The following is a 20,806-nucleotide window of genomic DNA, read 5'->3' as shown; positions in this document are numbered from 1 at the left end:
TCACATTAACGGTCTTAATGACAATAAACCCTTATCCAGTGTCTTATTTAGCAGGCCTTCTGCCTTTCATTTGCTCTGCTACCATCAGCTCCAGGGACATCAGTTCACTGACAGTTAAGGCCAAGGATAAATTTAGTCCAATTAGCTCTGTCATCTCTTCTTTAGATATACTCTGAGAAGTTTTTAGAAGCACCCTAAATACAGCTTTAGAGATGTGTTAAGTGTTTGCGGTGTATTTATTGTGGACCTAGGTTCTGCATTTGCTGTGGCTGGTATCTCTGTACTTGATGTAGTCAGAATGACTTGTACTGATAACCTTCCAGTGTCTTTCCTCCTAAATGAATTAGACTGGTTTGTAACTTTTCTCATTAGCGTGTGCTTGCTTCATAGCAGCAGACCAAGGTATGTCTTCCTTTTATGTTTGCAGCATGATACATCATTGCTGGATGGATTCTTTGGTCTGTTTAGTAACACATGACCTCTAATTACTTTTGGAAAAAAGTTATTTTGGCAGTATAAGTCAGACTGTAAAACCAAGTTGTGCATGTCCTGGCAATCTATCTCTGTTTAAAACACAACGAACTCTGTGCAAAACAAAAAGCAGCTCTTTTTGTAAAGGACAAAAGAATGAACTTGATGATGTGTATACCACAGACTCTGAAAATGTGGTGTAATACACTGATATAAAATTTTATTTGAAAGAAATTAATATAGTATAGTTAAACTTCAAATATTATATTAATATATAATACTGATATAAAATAATATATAATGTTTAACGTTGTAAAGTGCCTGTAAATGTGGAGGGTTTAAAGTGTGTAGGAAAGTTTCTTCCTCCATTTCATGTTGGTCCAAAAAACTTCCTGTCTCTTTATGGAGATTTTATAATTGTGTAAAATGGGAGTATGATATCAAGGTGCTGGCTTTTGTGGTCTAACTGAAATAAGACACTAAGGAGTCAGGCATGATACATTTAAATTAGTAATATGCTGTATATATGCAAAATAATTCACAAAGTAGAAAGTGCTTAGAAATTTAGGGAGGTTGAAATTTAAACTTGCTAATAGTCTATCGTAAAAAGTCCTAAGTTCCAACCCTCTAATTTCCACCCTCCATTTGCTCATTATTAAGTGAACTCAGCAAAAATTGGTCTTTTTGCATTAAATACCAAGCAGACAACATTTTGCATTATGTCTTTAAACTGATACTGATCTAAATGTAAGTTCTTCCTAAGATTTGTTTTTCTTCTTCTACTTTGAAGCATGCAGGAATAGGAGCATTAGTCAGCCAAATGAATTTAGGAAGCTTGTGTAACACTGTTTGGCACCCTCTTTCATTTGGATTAAAAAACATGTTCCTGAATAAACAGAGCTTTTTGGTGGTTATTTTAAAAAGGAGGGAAAAAATATATCTCCAGTATTCATAATTGGTGTCCTTTTCAAGTTGCTGTGGCTCAGCAATGTGTGGAATGCATTTTTATTCTAACAGCAAAAACTACAAGTGCTGTATTTGACACCGGTTTAAATTATTTTGATGGGCATTGCTTTATTTTCTAGGAAATTAAGACCTTTCTTATAAACTGTAAATTTAAATACTGTCACTGAAGATGCTTTGATCTTCTGTATTATAATCCCTAGCATAGAAGGTGCCCTAGATTTGCCATGCACTCTCTAAAAATTCTGGCCATAATTGTAGTCTGTTCCAAACTGTTTAGATGAATTTCTTCAATGTTTGTTCCAATAATAGTGTAATGGTGTTTCAGGCTGCTAAAATCAGTGAAAATCTTGCTATTTTTAAAGATTGACTCCAATTGCAAGTCAGATGGTGTTCATAATACTCCATCCATTTTCTCCTGGGTTTTATTTTCCTATCACCATAGCTCAAGGCCACATCTGAAAATGACTGCAAGTTTCTCTCCTCTTTCCCTTAAGACAGAAAATGACCTTCATTTCTTTGTGCACTTTTCCTGGCTTCTGCTGTGTTTAAGTCAGTGTTCTCACCTCTGACCACTGAATTCTGCACTTCTAGTATCCACAGTACTCAAAATGTATCTATTAGCATCTTGTTTGCTCTCACACAGCTTAAGCTTCATCTCCAGTGTATGTTCTCTACATTTTTATGACATTTTTATTTCTCATTACCTTTGGGGCCCACTTCAAATATTAGTCCTCTGAATAACCTGTTGTTATAGTATTTTGTATCATCTGTAGAAACAAAACCTCTCTTTGGACAGGATTAGAATGAATCCATTGTTCCGTGGAATATGTTGGGTTTTTTGTTTTACAATACTTGCAAGCTATTATTACAGTTAGGAAGAGCCCTCTGAAATAGTGGTCTGCAATTTCTAGGAGTGACAATACCCTTTTTTTCTCTGTAAAGTCAGTAATTTTCTTAATATATTAAGAAAATTCTTGTTTGGTTGTTTTTTAAATTTTTTTTAATGGTCAGATATTTATTGAGACCAAAGGAAATCCTTTTAGAAGGAGTTGTTATGGCTTTCCCCTGTACCTCTCAGCTCTGTTACCTAATCAAGTGAGAAATACCTGATTTGGTGCTTTTATTTTACTTTTAAAAACTTCTGGTCTAATAAGTTCTTTAAATAATTGAAGTGAATTTTTATCTTCTCATTCTCCTTAGTGCATTAAAAAAAAAAAAAATCTGTTCTCACATGCAGGTTGTAGGGATCAGCTAAACATTTGCCAGTAATGGTCAGATTCTCTACAGTACTCTTGGTCATTTCCATTGCAACAGAATGTTGTTGACATTTGCAAATGGCCTGAGACATATGTGAAGTTAATCTGCTTTTAGCCTACTAAAATCTGGTTTATTTCAATTGAAACAATTCCATTGCATCCAAGAACATTATTTCAGTTACTGTTGAATTAGTACCTGTTCAAAGTGCTTTTTGTCAAACAATTACGTTCTTTTTGGCTTTATTCACAATGAGGGAGCTGTTGTCTTAAGGTACATACTCCATTACTTATTTCAAAGTAAATGGCACAATTCCTATAAAGCTGGGAAGATTTTTTTTCCTGTAAAAACTGATAAGTGTCACTCAAGTAGACTTGCTAAAAATTGTATTAATTATGAAAATACATAACTAGACTTACTGGAATTTAGGATGTAGACATTGAAAAGTATATGCTCTGAGGAGATTTACAGTAATCTTCTCAAAAATGGGTTATGTTTTCTGTGAGATTAATTATGGAAGCCAAAGTAATTTCATAATAGGCCAGGCAAATCGATGTGTCTTCTTTAATAAGGATGATCCTAGGAAGCATTTGAGAACTAGGTGCAAAAATAATCCAAGAAATCATATTATATTGTGTCAATATTTGTATGAGTTTTTCTATCAGCACATCCATAACAAGGATGCTGCTGAACATGTACCAGGATAATTTCACTACTGACAGCTGCCATTCTTTATAATTCACATGAATACTTTTGATCAAATGCAAAGCTCTGTATCACACTACATGCGATTTACAAGTCAATTTCTTAATGAGTAATGCCTGTGAAAGTTTTCAGCAAAAGTAAGGTAAAATAGCTGTTTTTCAGTGTATTGTATTGCAGATGCTGTAAGAATAGCTATTTCATATCGGTTACTTAAATAAATTCATAATACTGTGTTACTGGTGTAAGAGTTATGTTTTATAGACATCTGTATGTAATAGGCATTTATATTTCTTCAAAATTTTACAGACTTAAGGAGCTTTTTTTCTCAGATTTTTTTTTTGTCAAGTTATGTGTGCATTTTTTCATAGTCATACCAAATTGTAAGCTGAATGACTTAACTTCTTTTTGGAATGTTTGCATTACAATTTCTGTGGTTTTTTTAAGGAAAGCCACAAGTGGAGCTTCAGGTTTAAGATTAGATATTTACAGTTCTCTCCAGTTAGCATAACTAAAACAAAAACACAGATATCATGTGAGTGACATTCATATTAATTCTGTGATGATGGAGTTAGCTGGGATTTATCCTGTGTCTCGTAACTGTAAGTTGAGACCACTTGCATGGTGGTATATATCACCGTAATGTGCCTGTTCTTCCTGGATGCATCAGAGAGTTGTGGGAAACACTGTAATACCAGAAACACTTTGATGGAGTTTGTAGTTGTTAGTCTATACAAATCCCAATCAAAACCAAAGCCAAACAAAAAAAAAACCCACCAAAAAACCCTCTAAACCCACCCACAAACCACCAGGATATTAAAAATACAGTTTGTTTGAACAGATGTAAAGTTAAGGGCAGGATATAAATTGTGAGTTGGGTTAATTTTACAGTAAAGACAAGATGATTATAACTTCATAGAAATAGGTAGACATGGTGTTTTTTTCATTTTCTTAAATATATAATACCTCTTAACACATTAACTCTTAATTCTTGTCTTTAGAATTAATGAATATGTCCATAGTTGTAAAGAATTTTTCTTACCAGCTTGCCTCTGTTGTTGCATTGCTATCAGATCTTGCTGTATTTAATTTGCTTGGTAGAAGGCAAATGGGAGCTCTGTATTAGTAGAGTTCAATGAAAGGAATAGAAAAGCCCAGTTTCTGTAAAATAAATGCATTCAATGCACTTAATATATTTGTGTTTCAAAATGGATGAAAAAGGAGAAAGAATGGAAATTACTTACTTATATTCTTAAAAAGTAAAGACCTGAGGAAAAACCTAAGTAGCCCCGTAGTGTATCTCCCTTATCATAACAGTTTGAGGAAAAAAAAAATATTTAGGACAGAAAGCAAAGTGTAGGAACAAGTCATTAATTTGTATCATGGCAAAAACCTAAAAGGTAATGTTCTCTAATTGTCAGTAACCTCATATAGTTCAATCTAGTAATAGGGTTCACAGATTGATGACAACATGTGCAAGCTACATAAATTACTCAGGTTAATTGAAATTAAAAGAGATTCTGAGGAACTTTGTAAAGGTTTAGAGGAGATGGGAGAACAGATGGCATGACGGCAAGTGGAGTTCGTTGTGTTGAAGAGCAAGGGGGATGCATTTCGGAAGGAATGTTCTGAACTAATTGTAACTGAATTAATAACAGCAGTTTCAATTACTTCTAAAAGCGACTCACAGGCTCTTATTTATGTTCTTGTAGCAATGCTTGGTCAGGAAAATGAATGAAAAATCCCTATATTGTGCCCATAGTAGCACAAATCAGACAGCATATTGGGATGCAGTAGGAGCAGAAAGAGAAATTTGAAAAGGGAATGCTTTTAAGATAGTGATCATCAGCCATCCTGAAATGTTCTGGTTTTCCCATTGAAAAAATGAGCATAACAGAAATAGGGATCTTAAGATAGGCAAAAGCATTGTAAGGGAGTAATTTGCTTATGAAGAGAGGCTGAAAGTTAATTGCAAGAAACTACTGGATGATATACAGGAAGTAGTAGAAGGAATGATTGCTGGACATTACTGATCCTTTCTTTGTACAGGAATAAATAAATATTTAACAGAAGAGGCTAAAACAGGCAATGCTGCCTTAACCCAAAATTACCAGTCTGGGAAGGTTTGTAACACTAGATGTAATATGGCTTGAAATGCAGTTTGATATATGTTAGAGTGAGCCCAAGAGGTCACATCCAGAAAGGGGTAGTCCTAGTCTTCTCATCCTCGAATATCTCATCTCCTCCTCTGCTCATTCCTCAGGGATTACTTTTTGTCTCTGAGCTGAATTGCCTAGTCACTGTCTTTGAATTTACTGGCTTGCTTAGGGGTCGGGTGAATGTCAGAGGAAGGGAAGCTGCAGAGAAGGAGCCCTCTTTCAGCAGCAGGGAGCTGTTAGATGGCTTCAGACCATCTCATTAGCCTTGGCTAGAAGAAAAAGGGATTATACACTTAAGTAGGTAAAATTCCATAGTTATTTTAGTTAACACTCTGTGCATGAAATGTTTCTTATCTTCTAATTCATGCAATTCAGAAGAAATTTTCATATGAACAATATATTCTGTAAATCTGAATGATCAGATTTTATTCAGTTTTTGGTGGGCACCAGACCAATCATGTACTGATCTGACACTTCTATTTTCCAAATCTTCATTGCCTTAATTGTACAAGTCATGTTTGGCCTAATTATAAACTCAGTTTCATATACAACCATCTGCCAAAATTACCATCTGTAACAATTCAGCCTCTAGCTTAGAGGAAAGGAAAACACTTCAAGATATAATGTAGCCGAACTTCAATTACATGTGAAAGTAATGACAGCTGAGATGTTTTTACTGAACCATCATTCTTTTAGTGGTCATGTGACTATCAGTGGTAAGAAGTCAAAATTTTATGTAAAGTTGTTGCACAGCTCTAGCCATCTAAAACCAGTGGAGTTTCCATGCACCATCCCTGAAAGATACTCCTGTACACTTTAGTGTTAGCAGGAAAAAGCACTTAAAAGTGTTGCCCACTTTTATAGATGCATAGGGATTAAAAATATGTTTGAGTTTCTGATGCAGTAATGCAGTTGATGGATTTTTGTGTTAAAGGAATAATTTTGATCAGTCCCACCCCATTTTTGCCTTCTTAAACTTACATTTCCCTAGAAAAACCTTACACATGGGTTGAAAGTCCTAAAATGGCCACTCTGACAGTTTGCTTTCTTAAAAAAAAAAACCAAAAACACAAAAAAACAAACCAACATATGTATCAGGAAATAATTTCAGAAAGAATTTTTAAACTTGACAATGGCATCATGCAGTTTAGTACGTCGTGAGAAGGGAATTGATGCTTGTTTTCTGCTGTAAAAAATTGCAGTTGGAATAATAATAACAGCTACTAAAGTATTTTTGGCATATGAAAATGCTTTTGGTTTAGATCAAAAACCTGAAAAAAAATAGAGTTAATTTTTTCTTACTAATATACTAATGTAATTACTTTAAGACAAGGCATAATGTGTTTGTAATTCCAGCTTTCTGAGGTAAATGGCTTATTGGCTGCCCAGTGCTTACATTGTCTTGCAAGCATACTTAAATATTTTGAAGATTAGTTTCTAATTTGATGTGGCTCTTACCTGATTTGTCTGCAGTCTCACAAGCTTCAAGGCATTTGAGAATAATCTAATCCATTGGTCTATGGCTTTGGATAAATATTCTTTTCACAAAAAAATATAGATCTATTCTTAATGTACTTATATTCGAATAACAGTGTAAATATAATGTATCCTTGTACAAATCATTACCTTAAAACTAAATTGTTCAATTTGGTTTTGTATATGTATAGGAAGGCATGCAATTCAAATTATGTAGGAAATAAAATGTTGTCTGATGTATGGCATTTTGTAGGGCTTTTTCCAGTCAGAAAGTGTTTTAAACCTGATTTTGTCTTACTATGTGGTATTTGGAAATAGCTGAGATAAACTTGCATGATTCTCACAAACGTTTCTTGGAGCCCTACTAGTATTTGCAGCTCAGCTTCTCAGGTAAACTGATAAGAAGTACATATTCAAGATCAAGTGATACATCAGAAACGTGTCGTTTTAGGGGAAGTGGAAACCTAGCAGTGTTTTTGTGATCAGCTCGTTGAAACTTTGTTTGGTTATTGACAAATATGGCTCCAAGTTTTTGAATGGTAAGGTTTAAACTTACATATTTCCCAGGGAAATACCTTGACAGACGTCATGCTGGCTAATGGTCAGATAACAACCAAGAAATACTCTGTATAAAGAACAGAATTTTTGTTGTGACTGACAAATATGTTCAACATGTTGAATGTCCTCAGAGGTTTTCTTGTATCTCTTGATGAAGGAAGATGAAGACTTAACACCAAGGACAGGAGTAGCGGGTTTCATTTTTCAATTTTTTTGTTTTTTCAGTATGCTGGCTCTTAAGAAGCTTGCCTGTAGGTTGTTTTAATGTTTTTCCCTGACAAAGCATCTTACCAAAACCTTTTGGCAATTTTTATAAAAATTGACTATGGATAATTGTTTTAATGTCCACAGGGGCTGTTTATGGGACCAGAAGCTGATTTCATTGTCTAACATGTTTTGTTCGAAACAGACAGAAATGTGGACAGAATTATGTATTGTATTTAAATCTCATACTGTTTCTAGCAAACAAGGCACCGTTTTGTTGAATTTTCGTCGGCCATTCTCTTACGGCACAGTGTACAAGGTGGTTGTAAAACATAGCATTCATGTAAACATGTAGTCATGTTTCCAAATCATGAATAGCACATCATTAATAGATATTATGTGGGATATAGTAAATTTTGCCATGAAAAATAGTGAAAAGGAGCAGAAACACAGGCTTCACTGTGGAAGACCATAACCTTGCCCCCGTTCTGCAGCTAAGTTTTGTAATGGCACTCCCTCGTGCTACAGGAGATCAGTGTGATCCAAATACCTTTCATACTTGATACATGCCCCAAGGTAATAATTTTGGTTTAGAATAATGCTTACAAAAGCATCTTTTGAATTCTGAAGGAATTAATAACAGCTTTTATTAATTTATTAATTATGTTTAAAATGTTAGGTGTCACGACTGATGATAAAAGGAAACCTAAAATATCTCTTATTTATTTCCCAAAAGATCCAAGATTTAATGCAGCTGTAGAGCAAAATGACCTTCTTTCATCAGTGTTATAGTTGGTGTTGAAAACTTTCACCACAGGTCTAGCTAACTATCTGATTGGTTTGTTATTCTATATTTTTAAATTTCTTTGTCCTGGTTTGAGCAGGGATAGTGTTAATCTTTTCCTAATAGCTGGTATAGCATTTTGGTTTTGATTTAGTATGAGAATAATGTTGATGACACACTGATATTTTCAGTTGTTCCTAAGTAGAGTTTGCCCTAAGTCAAAGACTTCCCAACTTCTCATGCCCTGCCAGTGGGAAGGCTGGATGGGCACAGGAATCTGGAAGGGGCATTGTGAGGACAGGTGACCCAAACTGGCCAGAGGGATATTCCATAGCATATGGCATCATGCTCACCATATAAACTGGGGGAAAGCTGGCTGAGGGCCATTGCTGCTTGGGAATTGGCAGGTCAGGAGGTGCTGAGCACTTGCATTGTGCATCACTAGTTTTGTATATTCTGATTATTTTGTTACTATTGTTACCCTTATTATTTCCTTCTTTTTATGTTCCCTTAAACTGTCTTGATGTCAGCCTATGGGTTTTCCCACTTTTATTCTTCTGATTCTCTCCCAGATCACACTGGGGAGGAAGACTGAATGAGCAGCTGTGTGGTACTTAGTTGCCATCTGGGGTTAAACCACAACACTCTTCAAAATACAAAATCACTTTCCTCACCAATATACATGTTACATCATAATTTGAAAAGTTCTCAGTTGGGGTTTCTGGGGGATCAAAGTGAGAACTTTTTATTTCCTGTTTCAAACCTTTTCAAGTCGATGCAGGTGGTGCTGTCTGGAATATATTCAAAGAAGCCAGCTTTTGTGAAAAGTAAATATGAAATACTTTTTATGTCAACAGTTACTTATCAATGGGAGAAACTGCTCTGACTAATGAGGAGAGATGCCATTTAAACATTGCGTGACTTTGTGTTGGTTTGCTTGTCTTTGCTTCAGAAGCAACCACCTGGTTGGATACTGCACCCATTGTGACAGTTGTAACAATACTTAGTAAGAGTTAGGTCATTCATATATTTATGCCTTTGGAGAGGAGAGTCTGTGAAACTAAGGTACTATAGAAAGCAAATAAATAATATTTGTAGTCTGAGAAGAGGTAAGAGAGAAAATTTTGTTTATTTCCATGAGGTTTTGGGGGAGTTTGTGTTGCTTTTTTGTCATCAAGCAATGAAAGTCAAATGGACTTTTTAATTATTCATAGCAAAGGCTTCTATAGTAGGGATTATTTTCATAAGTACATGAAGAAAACACACCAGAAAGATGGGAGTATAAATACACCAGCAAAGGAGCAGCGCTGCCATGATAATGGATTGATGTAAAGCACTGTCACTTACACTGGACAGTACCAGGCTTTTAACTGTCAGAACAGTGAAGTTTTGGGATAATTTCCCCAGATTCACTTTAGATCCTCTGTCAGTCCTGAACACCTTACTCCAGGGAAGACACTGAGGTGCTGGAGCATGTCCAGAGAAGGGCAGCAGAGCTGGTGAAGGATCTGGAGCACAAGTCTTAGGAGAAATGGTTAAGGGAGCTGGGGAGTTGTTTAGCCTGGAAAAAAAGAAGTTCGGGAAAGTGATAAACTCTCTATAGTCACCTGAAAGGAGTTTGTAGCCAGATGAGAATTGATCTCTTCTCCCAATTGATGAGCAATAGAACAAGAGGAAGTGGCCTCAAGTTGTGCCATGGAAAGTTTAGATTGGGCATTAGGAAAAATTTCTTGACCAAAATGGTGGCCAAGCACTGGCACGGGCTGCCCAGGGAAGTGGTTGAGTTATCTGCCCTGGAGGTATTTTAGAGATGTATAGATGTGATGCTTAGAGATGTGGTTTAGTGGTGGCAGTGCTCAGTTTACAACTGGACTTCATCTTAGAAGTATTTTCCAACCTGAATGATTCTATGATTATTCTCTCCAATTCCACTTTACTCCACCCTTTCCTGCTTGGTTTTGTCCAGTCCTATTAAAACTATAAGCTATCTTAACAAAGGAGTGGGATACAAAAAATGTTATCTGGAGCCTACCTGCCCCAGGAATTACCTGAAGTCCACAGTGCCTTTAAAAACTGATACCTGCTGTGGCATGGGGCAGATAAAGTTACTGAAGAGATTTCTGCTCCAAGAATGCCAATCTTTTGAATGTCTGTCAAGGGTGGTTGGCTAGACCTATCCCTCTAGGGAGGAATTCAGATTACTGATATAATTTTCCTTTAGTAGCAGATGATGTCAAAGTGATTCTGGATGCACTGCAGAGGACCACATTTGATGTGGTCATGATGATGGTCATGAGACCTTCACAATGACAGAGGAACTGAGGAAGGCTTCTGGTGCTGGATCTCATGATCTTTATTGTGATAAAAACCATATCATTAACCCAAACTCTATTTCCTCATCTTATCTTGAGTGTTCTTGTAGACCACTAATGTAGATGGCAACTATAAAAAGTCAGAAAATTAAAAGTCTTACAATATGTAGTACAATACTGATGTGAAAAATTGTCATCCATCAGCACTGTCAAAGCTTATACTGGTGTTGGCATATCTAAGGGCTCCAAACAGTGTTCTTTATTCACAGCTAAGTTTGTAATTCTAAAAATGTAATACAGTTAGGGTAGGTGCATGAAACACATATACTGGCATCTAGTTTCAGTCAATGTTCAGCAATTTCACTGTTCTAACGAGGTCTCATATCAGGGAGGTCAGAGAAATTTATTCTGGATTTATATCTCTATAAAGATACAGTGCCTCTCAGGGGTGTTATAAAAAAACATTCAGAGTCCAGAAACAGAACAGTGTCTTTCTGAGAACATGTATTTGGTTTAAAACAAAATGGATGATTCTGTGATTTATATTTCAAAAATTATCCCCTGCTTATACAAAAAGTATAAAAGGATTGAAAAGGAAAAAAAAAAAAGAAAAGAAAAGCACTTAAACTTTTCATTTTGTATAAGGATTTTTCTTCCTGGTGTTTGCTTTCCCAGGCTTGAGCATGAACTGAAAAATGTTCACATTCATAATGCAGTTTATTTTCTATTTTCTAGAAAAGTTTCTGTGCATGAAACAGAGTAAGAATCTACTTAACATGTTTTGTTTCATACTTGGAATTATATATAAGGGAGGACATTTTCATCATGTACATAGGTTCTAGTGTAAGCCAAGTATCAAAATAGCTGTTGCTTTCACTTTTCTATATTAATTTATTTATTTTATTTTGTGAGAGCAATAGTTTTTCCAACCCAAATACCATATAATTTGTAGCAGATGGTAAGAATTAAAGACCCAGTACATAATTTCTGTAAAAAGTCTTATTTCCTTTCCATTACTGCTGCTTGAAAATCCAAGATTAAAGAAGATTGCTTGATACATATTTTCATTATAATTCAAAAGAACATTCAATATAGTGGACTTTTTTTTTTTTTTTGCATGAACTTGGCAAACAAGCAAGACGTCTGAAATAGATATTTAGAAAAAAATCTTCAATTAAATATTTTAGCTAAGAGAATGTCTTTTCATTCCCTGAGGAAGTCAGATCATCCACCTCCATACAGTGTGAAGAGCTTGTCCTCCCTGCAAAGATAATCTTGTATCATATGTTGCTTTCCCCTTTAAATTAATTTAAAATGCCTTTGGATCTATGCTAGAAAATTCTTCCGTAAGTTTCCAGGAGAAAGATTTTGTTGAGTCAACTGAAGTCTGGTCTTTTGCTTATTTCTGTTTTGATTGTGCATATATTTGGACTTCAGTGCCTTTGTTACAAAACAAGATATTATTGGCCTTTATTACTCTATAGATAGAAAAATGAAAAATTTCAGTATCGCTCCTGGATGTTTGCTATAGGATTTTACAAGAAGTGGAAAAGAAAAATCTCTCTTGCTAGAGCACATGTCCTAAAAAGACTGCTAAGTGCAGGACCTCTGGAGATCCTCATAATCTCTGATTATGATTTAATAGGAAGATTTCTTTCAAAATATAGATGTTTCTAAAATTCTTATTCTTTCTTCAAACTGAAACGCTTTTGTCCTTTAAGTCTTCTGGCTCTTTTAAATAACTAGAATTCCACCTGATGGATTATTATCAGTAAACATTTATTCAGACACTTTTAACAGGAGTTTCAGAGGCAATGTTTGTGCATAATTACCTGTCTCTTGGTAACTTCACTTCCCAGTACTTGGGAACTAAACAAACTGGCTGTCATCCAGGACAAGTTTAGGATGCATGGAAACTGCCTGAATTCCTGATTGTCAAGTGAGATTAAAGAGTGGACAAAATTTATTATGGATCAGATAACATTTTTAAAGAATGAGAATTTATATTTTTAGAATAGCCAAATATTTTGTAATGGTATCCTTGTAGAGATTGAAAATAGATATGCTAATTTACACATTAAAAAGACTTTTTTGTAGTTTACTGAATGTAATTGCAAAATACCTGAATTGCATTGATTTGCAAGGCAAACTCTCTATCAATTTACACTTCTTGCTTATCACATTCATCTTGGCTTCAGCTGAAACACACAAACCAAACCGAACAGGAGTTTGGGTGCTCCTTACCAAGTGCAACAGTAGCACATTGGCTGGAGCAGCCAGCTACATCTGTCAAGGGCTGCAAGGGGTAGAGGATAATAGCAATTGGCCTGAGGTCGTATTAAATGAGGTTGGCATATAGTCTTAAGCAGCTTCCCGGTTTTCCCAAGGTCTGGATGGTGGGAAAGAATGGTGTGACTCATCATTTTCTCAGCACTGTTAAGACTACATATCTTAAATTTGTCTGATTCAGGAAATAGATATGCATAACTTGGCAGAACTAGGGAATGGGCTCTCCTTCCAGCTGAAAAAGAAAAATATTGAAGAAAAAGTAGTTCTGCACTAGCACTTAACAGGTTTGTTGCTACCTTTTGTCCATTGACCTGAATAGAATTATTTCCAGTTCATTAAGAATGTACCTTTAGATGGGAACTGGCCTATAAGCATCTGAGTACAATAGGCTTTGCTTTTGCACGTATGGCTGGTGGAGTCTAGCAAGTGCCACTTTAACATTCTGCCACCAAATGAGCAGTTAGATGAAAACTCCCATTCTAGTCATTCTAGGAGTCCCCTGTGGATACACAAGGGAGTGCAAAGGTGTGGGGGAAGAGGTTCTAGGTTTGGGAAAGTCATAGAAGGGCAAATGCTGTATTTTCACAAAAAGATCAAACAGCTGTGAAAGCAGGTTGCCTGTTGAACTCATTTGAATGTAGGTAGCAATGGCACCTCTCCCTGCTTATGTTTGTTGCACAAACTTGTTAATTTCCTTCCCCTTAACTGCTTGAAGTACCCTCATATTATGCATTTTAGATACTATATACAGAACTGAATAGAAAATGTTCTGTTTTGTAACCAAATATATGTTCAAATATTTTGTGTCCAAAACATTCTAAAACTTACTCTGAAAAAGAGTGACTAGTATTTCTATAGTCTGTGTTTAAATCAAAATACAGAGAAATTACTCTGATAGTCTCTGTTGCTTACTTTTATCATCATACTCCTTACTACACATTGTTAAAAAAAAAGAAGAGTGGTATCAGTCACTAGAAAAGTATGCATCTGGATTTTGTAATCATAACAAAGCATGGAGGGTGTGATCCAGAGATTTTTAGGTGTCTCAACCCTGAGGAGTGACTCACTGAGCTGGAGTTCTGCATTTTGTTCATTGGACTGCCAAAAGATTGTTCAAGAAAACTCACAAGTTGACTGGGGAGCTCTGCAGATGTTAGGGTGCCCAGATGGAAGGGCATGTGTGACACAGGGATACACACAGACATTCTGATGCCTGTTCAGTGAACATGTCTGGTTTTCTACATACTGGCTTGAAAATGTAAAATGCATAAATGTTGTGAAAATAAGGGTCAGGAGTACGAGTGTACCCCTCACCTGCCCCTTTTAGCCAGGAAGCCATTAATACACAGGAAATCTGCTCCAGTGGTATATGTGTAGACATGGCACTTAGGGACATGGTCTTCTGGTGCATTTGGCAATGCTGGGTTTATGGTTGGACTTGATGATTTAGAGATCTTTTCCAAACTAAATGATTCTATGATTCTGTGGTAATTACAAGGTGGATATATCAGAGCATCACAACTCAACTCCCATGAGTTGGAATTGCCTTGGTTACAGGAGATGTAACCCAGGTCTGTCACTTGGAGAGCACCCTAGCTGATAGGCTGTTCTATTTGTGAGACTAGTGCCAGTTTTGATGGGCAGGGGGTGTATACTAGACTTAATACTTACCTGTGCGTTTTTCAGAGTTAACACAGTGCTTCCTTCTGCTGCTCTGAAGTAATTTCCTGGGTACTTGAGAGTGTGCAGGGGACACTGCCAGTTCCAATGTCTTGCCAAGTACTTTATTGTTTCCAGAACTAGGTGGTCATGAGTTGGTGACTTCTTTTTCCACAATTAACTCACTTTTTCGGGGGCTTGAGCAATATGTAGCTCTAAAGCAGTATTTAGGCGCAGCCATGTGGGGTATTAAAGTTAGCGCTGCCATTTGCAGGAGTGAAGGTGTCACTAAATACCATGAAAATGGTAATTGGCTTACAATCTGTATAAATGTTCTTCTTTCATTTAAAGATTTTTCTGTGCTGGCAGTTAATTTCTTAATTCATTTAAGACATTTCTTCTATTACTTTAATTATTTAATCTCTATCACAGCTAAATAACTAAATCGACATAAGAAAGAATTACTGTGCTTCTATGCATCTGGATGCTTTGTGGTTAAAAATAAAAAAGCCAATAAATGTTTTCTTGCTGTTTACATTCTCTCTAAATCTTCTTTCAAAAGGCTTTTGGAGGCATAAGTGTGTACATTAAGTTAGCTGTCCATGACTGACCAACCAGTGCTGTCTGTGGGAGAAGTTCACAAGCTGTGCCTCAGCAAAGCAGCATGTAAACACTGTCTGAGGGGCCAGTATTGAAAGATGTTCTTACTCCAGCACTAACAGATGTGAAAAATAAATTTGGGAAGCCTAGCCTAGGGTGAATATTGCGCCACATTGTCAGCTAACCTACTTCAGCTGTGGCTTGGTTGTGATTAATTGGACGATTAGATCAGGAAACTGGGCTGAAAAATTCCGTGGCTAATATGATTTGAATACAAAAAAATTTAAAATGGAGATCCCATTCATCTGTGTCGTTGCTACCTCTCCCTGTGCTTAAATGAATTTTTGTGGTTTGTTATTTGACTTTTTTTTTATTACTTCTTGTGATTAGAAGTATTATCGGGACAAACTAGATATTTGGAAATGCTCAGACTTTCCGAAGTTTGTTTTATTTAGCAATGTGGTATTCCCCTTGCTGCTTTCCACTTAAGGAATTAGCTGAACATTAACATGGTTATCTTTCATAGCATATTGTGAATGAGATGCTAAACCACTCACTCAGCAGCTTTTGTCAACACTTCAGATTGTAAAGGAAGAACATTAATGAAATGGATGTTGATTTACAACTGAAAGGGTGGTCTTTAGCATATTGGATTGCTAGCTAAGTTTCTAAAATGATGTTTACTGAAATTCTCAATTATGCCTAACAAGCAATAGAGCAAATCATTTGCAGAATAAAGAAACGTGTAGACTTCAAATCTTTAGTTTTAATTATCCTTTTGAATCTAATCATAATTTTTTCCCCTTTCACAAACTTAATATTCAGTATTTGAGAGATTTCAGAACCTAAAGACAACTGAATAATTTTTGAGCCAAAAATAGGAAGAGGTGCTTTGGTATACAGGTCTGACTCCTGTCATATATCTTCAATTTAATGCTAATAGATGATGTGTGATTAAATTCTGACTCCAGCTTTGAGAAATCCCATGTTAACTTAGGGATAATTAAATATGGAAATCTGTTACAAGTGCTGTGTAGGTAACTTTTATTTATGCTTAGTAAAGTATAAAATGAGGATCTCTGTTTATAAAGCTATTGTTTAAAGTTCCCTTTTGTTCTGTCCTTGATTTAATTCAGTCTATTCAAGTTTTGCTCAAACAGCAGGTTTGGTCATTAGTAAATAACACAAAAATAGCTCAACTCTTTGATCTCTACAGTCCTTACATATAATGTGCTTGAGGGCATGCATAATATAAATATTTTGTAAGTGCAAATAATTAAAAGATTTTGTATAATAGACGTGTTGAAACTAGCAGTATTTTGAAGATTTTCCATTCCTGTTGGATGACACAGGGAGGAAAAAAAGCAAGAAAAATCTCAAATAATCTCAGTATTTAAAAATCATTTGGTTTTAATAGCAGTTATGAAATCATTATACTTTTAAATGCCGTTATTTACATAGGAGAAAAAGTATTCTTATTTATTGACATAACTGTAAAATGTATAGTGATTTTAGGCTTCATGTGTGAGCTGTCTTTATATTCAGAAGTACAAAAATTGACAAGGTGCATCAACATTCTCATTTTATTTGGAGTGTGCTATTGTGTTTACTAACATTACTTAGTTGATCTGCTGAAAAAGTATTTACAGTTAAAGAATTTTGTTACTTTCTTTGATTATTAGACTGTTAGGTTGAACATCATCATATGACTGTGACACAGTTCAGTGAACAAATTCCATCTTGACACACTAATCAATATTGAGGAATCCAATAGAGAAATTGTCAGTTCCTGGTGTGAACTCCATCTCCAAAAGTCCCTGCCAGCGTAACTGCTAATGCACAGGTTGAACTATTCAGCTGTCATTCTTGAAAGCAGTAGAGTAATTTCATTTTGGAGGTAGTTGTCATTAACTTCTTGCCCTTTTTACAGCAATTTATTTCCAAAAATTGTGAATGAGGAGGTGGCCTGTTAACTTGAGTCACCTTTTGTTTCCTCTGTGAATCTGGAGCTTATGTAGAAAAGGGAGACATTTCTCTTGATCACTCAAAACCAGTGCTTAAACAGCTTTGACCTCTAATACACTGCAAGGAGCTCTCGAAGGTCCTTTCTAAAATTAGCAGCGTTTTTGCATTTCCCCAGAGCTCAAAGTGTTCCTATGTGTAACTGCAAAGCTTTGTGTAGCATAAAATACATGGATTTTTAAAGATGAACTGTTAATTATTCTCAATCCTTCACATTGGTAATTATGCTCAGTAATTATTTGTACAGATATTACAATAAAAATATTTCTGTATGCTAGTTTGTTGAAGCAAGAAACATTCTCAAAAGACATGTTGCATATTGAAAATGCACTTTGCTCAGAATACTTTTGATTTCTTTCTCTGTGGTGTCTGAGGGTACAGTTTAGGGAAAGTGCAGGCTCCACTGAAATCCACAGTCCTGGCTTGTCTCATCTTTGACAGAGCATTTCAGCTCTGTCAGTTACTTGGATCAGAAAGCTGAAAAACAGTACAGGAAAACAAAAATGGAAGTTTTCTGCCTGGTACAACTGACTAAGCCATCAGTGCCAGTGCAAGAAGTAGGGAGAGGAAGCTGGATTGTCTTTTCTACCCGCAGCCCACACTGGTTTTACCTAAATGTGTCAGAAAGCTGTATTTTAAGAAAGCAGCAAACAACCAGTTTTAGTTGTAGGATAGACACAAGATTTAAAAGATAAAAGATACAAGAAAGAGATTACTCTTGGCATATAATACCTCTTGTAGGTGAAGTGCCTGGCACTGTTCTGTAAAGTTTATGAAGCTCCTGAGCAATATTTATTATCATTCTTTCTTAGGCACTCTAGATTACTATAATAATACTTCATCTTTTTAATCTGATTTTTCTCTTGTTTTCCTGGAGAATTGCGTCGCTCTTGTTTCATTTTCTTTGGTCTTGAATTGAAAGATTGAAAAGCATATGAAGGAAAGGGTGGAGGCTGGAGTTCTGTACCTGTCACACAGAACAGACGGAGCTGAGCTGTATCTTAGTTTGTGTAAAAGCAAATTCTGATCTCAGTCCTGCCCTTATGGAGGCTGAGGAGCCTGCACAGGCAAATTCCATACTTGCCGTAAATGTACACCATCATCGGCTTTTGCTGACAGCTTCAGTCAGCTGGCACAAGGAGCTTCACAACCCGAGGCAACTTTTGATTATCCATAACTTAAATGCTTTAACATTCTGGAAATAGAGATCTGCAGCTTAAACTTGGCACAGGGCTCTGTGGGAAACCAGTGAAGCACAAGGAACAACAGAAGGCGAGGAAGTTCAGGCAGCGTAGCCAAGGAGACACCCAGGTGCATAGCAGTTAGTTATCTGGTTCTTTTCTGTGTGAGTCTCACAAGCATGTGTAAGTACATTGCATTGCTGTTTCCAATAGCATTTAGGAGGGGAATGTGGTGCCAAAACCAAGCTGGCACTTCTAAGAGGCCAGAGCACGTCACTTGGAGAAGTACTGTATTGCTGCTTGAGATGTCAGTATTTGGGTAGAATCCAGTTGTGGGTTTGCTTGCAGTTTAAGTAGTCAAATGAAATGGTTGTGATTATGAACTTTCTCCTTTTGTCTTGATGTAGTCCAGAATGACAAGTATATAATTAACTGTATTTTAATGTTAAAGAATATTGCAAAGTTTGTATCTTTCTTTTCTTTGGTATCTATAAACTTTGCAAAAACCTAGCTAAGCATGATCCCGTGCAAGTAACCTGATGGCTCAATACTAGGTTTTCCATTAATGATCTGAAGAGATTTGCTTCCAGAAAAGATCAATTAAGTGCATTTTTGTGGATTCCTGCCATGAAGATGATACTGTAATGGTACACGTATGCCTTCATGAAAGATAAAGAGTATTATTGCGTCTGGACTTCACATATGAAAAACATTACTACAATCTCTTCCTACTTCATATTTGGTGATTGCTTACTTGGGGTGTCTTGTTTCTTTTTTCTTTTTTACTAAACAGACTTGGATTATCACTTGCTTTTGTCTTCAACTACTCCTACTTAATCCTCTTGTCAAAGCCCAGAGTTCCTGCGGGAATCCAGTTACAGATGATGTGAATGATATTGCAAAATTGGTAAGTACCTTTTATTTTACATTATTCTGTATGTTAAAAAATAGTGTCTAAGGGCACTTACACTTCTAAGCGAAGATAGTAAATCTGTATTAGAACTAGGGGAATATTAAAAGAAAATCCATCAACATCTGTCACTTGAGCAAAACCTTTTTTTTTGCAGTGAGAGTAGTTCCAGCGTTAATTGAAGATATTACCTGGACCAAAATGGAGTGTATGTACATATGTAGTTTCCTGACTCCAAACTTCAGTAAAAATTGTCAAAAATCTTTATTTCCTCAAGCATTTCTTTCAGAGCAGATTGTTCCCCATGCAGATGAAAGATTATTGTCTTTGTGTTACTGACTTGCATGGAGCAGACAGGAAGCACACACAGTTGAAGTGTTTGCCTTGGGTATATGAAAGACAATTGCCATATATAAAAATAGTGTGATATTAGACATCGTTGTAGCAATCAAAGCAATAACAATTGAACAGGTTTTGCAGTCTTTGGGTGTGAGTGGATTGCACAGATGATATGTTTCTCTACTTGCTGTACCCAGAAGTTTAAGTCTGAAGGAGTCACAGCTTTATATAAAAGCTAAATTCATTTAAGGAAGTTTTAACTGTTGCTTAATTGACCACTGCATTAACCTGAAAAACTGCATCTGCTTATGAAGTCAGTTGGTGTTTAGCTCCACTGAAGTTAATAATTATACTATTTTGCAGTAGTGCAGGATATAACACCAAAGTTTTAAGAAAGAATATACACTGAACACTTAGCAAGCATATCTTCATCTGCATATTGAATCTAGCTGAAAACTGTGGCTTCATTGTGGGAAAACAGTTGCAACATCGGTGTTATTATTATCAAACACTTAAATTGATGCCCCTAGCATTTTCTGCCTGTGCAGTGTTCTTGTTTTCTTTGGTCCTTTTTATATACATTGGCACATAGTGTGAATCTCTAGGAGTGCTCTACAGTCCTACTTAAATGTTTAGTGCTTCAAATTAGTCCCTTTAGGCAGAATTTTGAAGTATTGGCATATTTATTCCAGATAATATTTCATCTCTTGGAAGAGTATTAAGCTTTGATGTAAACCTGTTGAAAGCATGCAAGAAAAACAGAGTTCCTGTGAGGGCTGGTGAAACTGTAGTGCAGGGATAGGAATAACTTTTTGTCAGTTATGTGTCCTGAGAACGAATGTTTTAACTTTCCCTTTAGTACAATTAAAATTTCAAGATTGTATAAATGCAGGTTACAAAAAACGTGCAAGATTGAATAA

General features: G+C 35.9%; 1 protein-coding gene across 1 annotated transcript in view; it reads left to right on the top strand.

Moving 5' to 3' along the window:
* Positions 1–20,806, top strand: part of KITLG (KIT ligand) — a 51,258-nt gene that overhangs the window by 6,233 nt on the left and 24,219 nt on the right. The window contains exon 3 of the mRNA XM_062492515.1: positions 19,431–19,544. Coding sequence (XP_062348499.1) covers positions 19,431–19,544 — 114 coding nt within the window. The remainder of the gene's footprint in view (positions 1–19,430; positions 19,545–20,806) is intronic.

Source organism: Cinclus cinclus, chromosome 4, assembly GCF_963662255.1.
Source record: "Cinclus cinclus chromosome 4, bCinCin1.1, whole genome shotgun sequence".
NCBI lineage: Eukaryota > Metazoa > Chordata > Aves > Passeriformes > Cinclidae > Cinclus > Cinclus cinclus.
The sequence above is the reverse complement of the archived record's forward strand: the minus strand, read 5'-3'. Positions and strand labels throughout refer to the sequence as shown.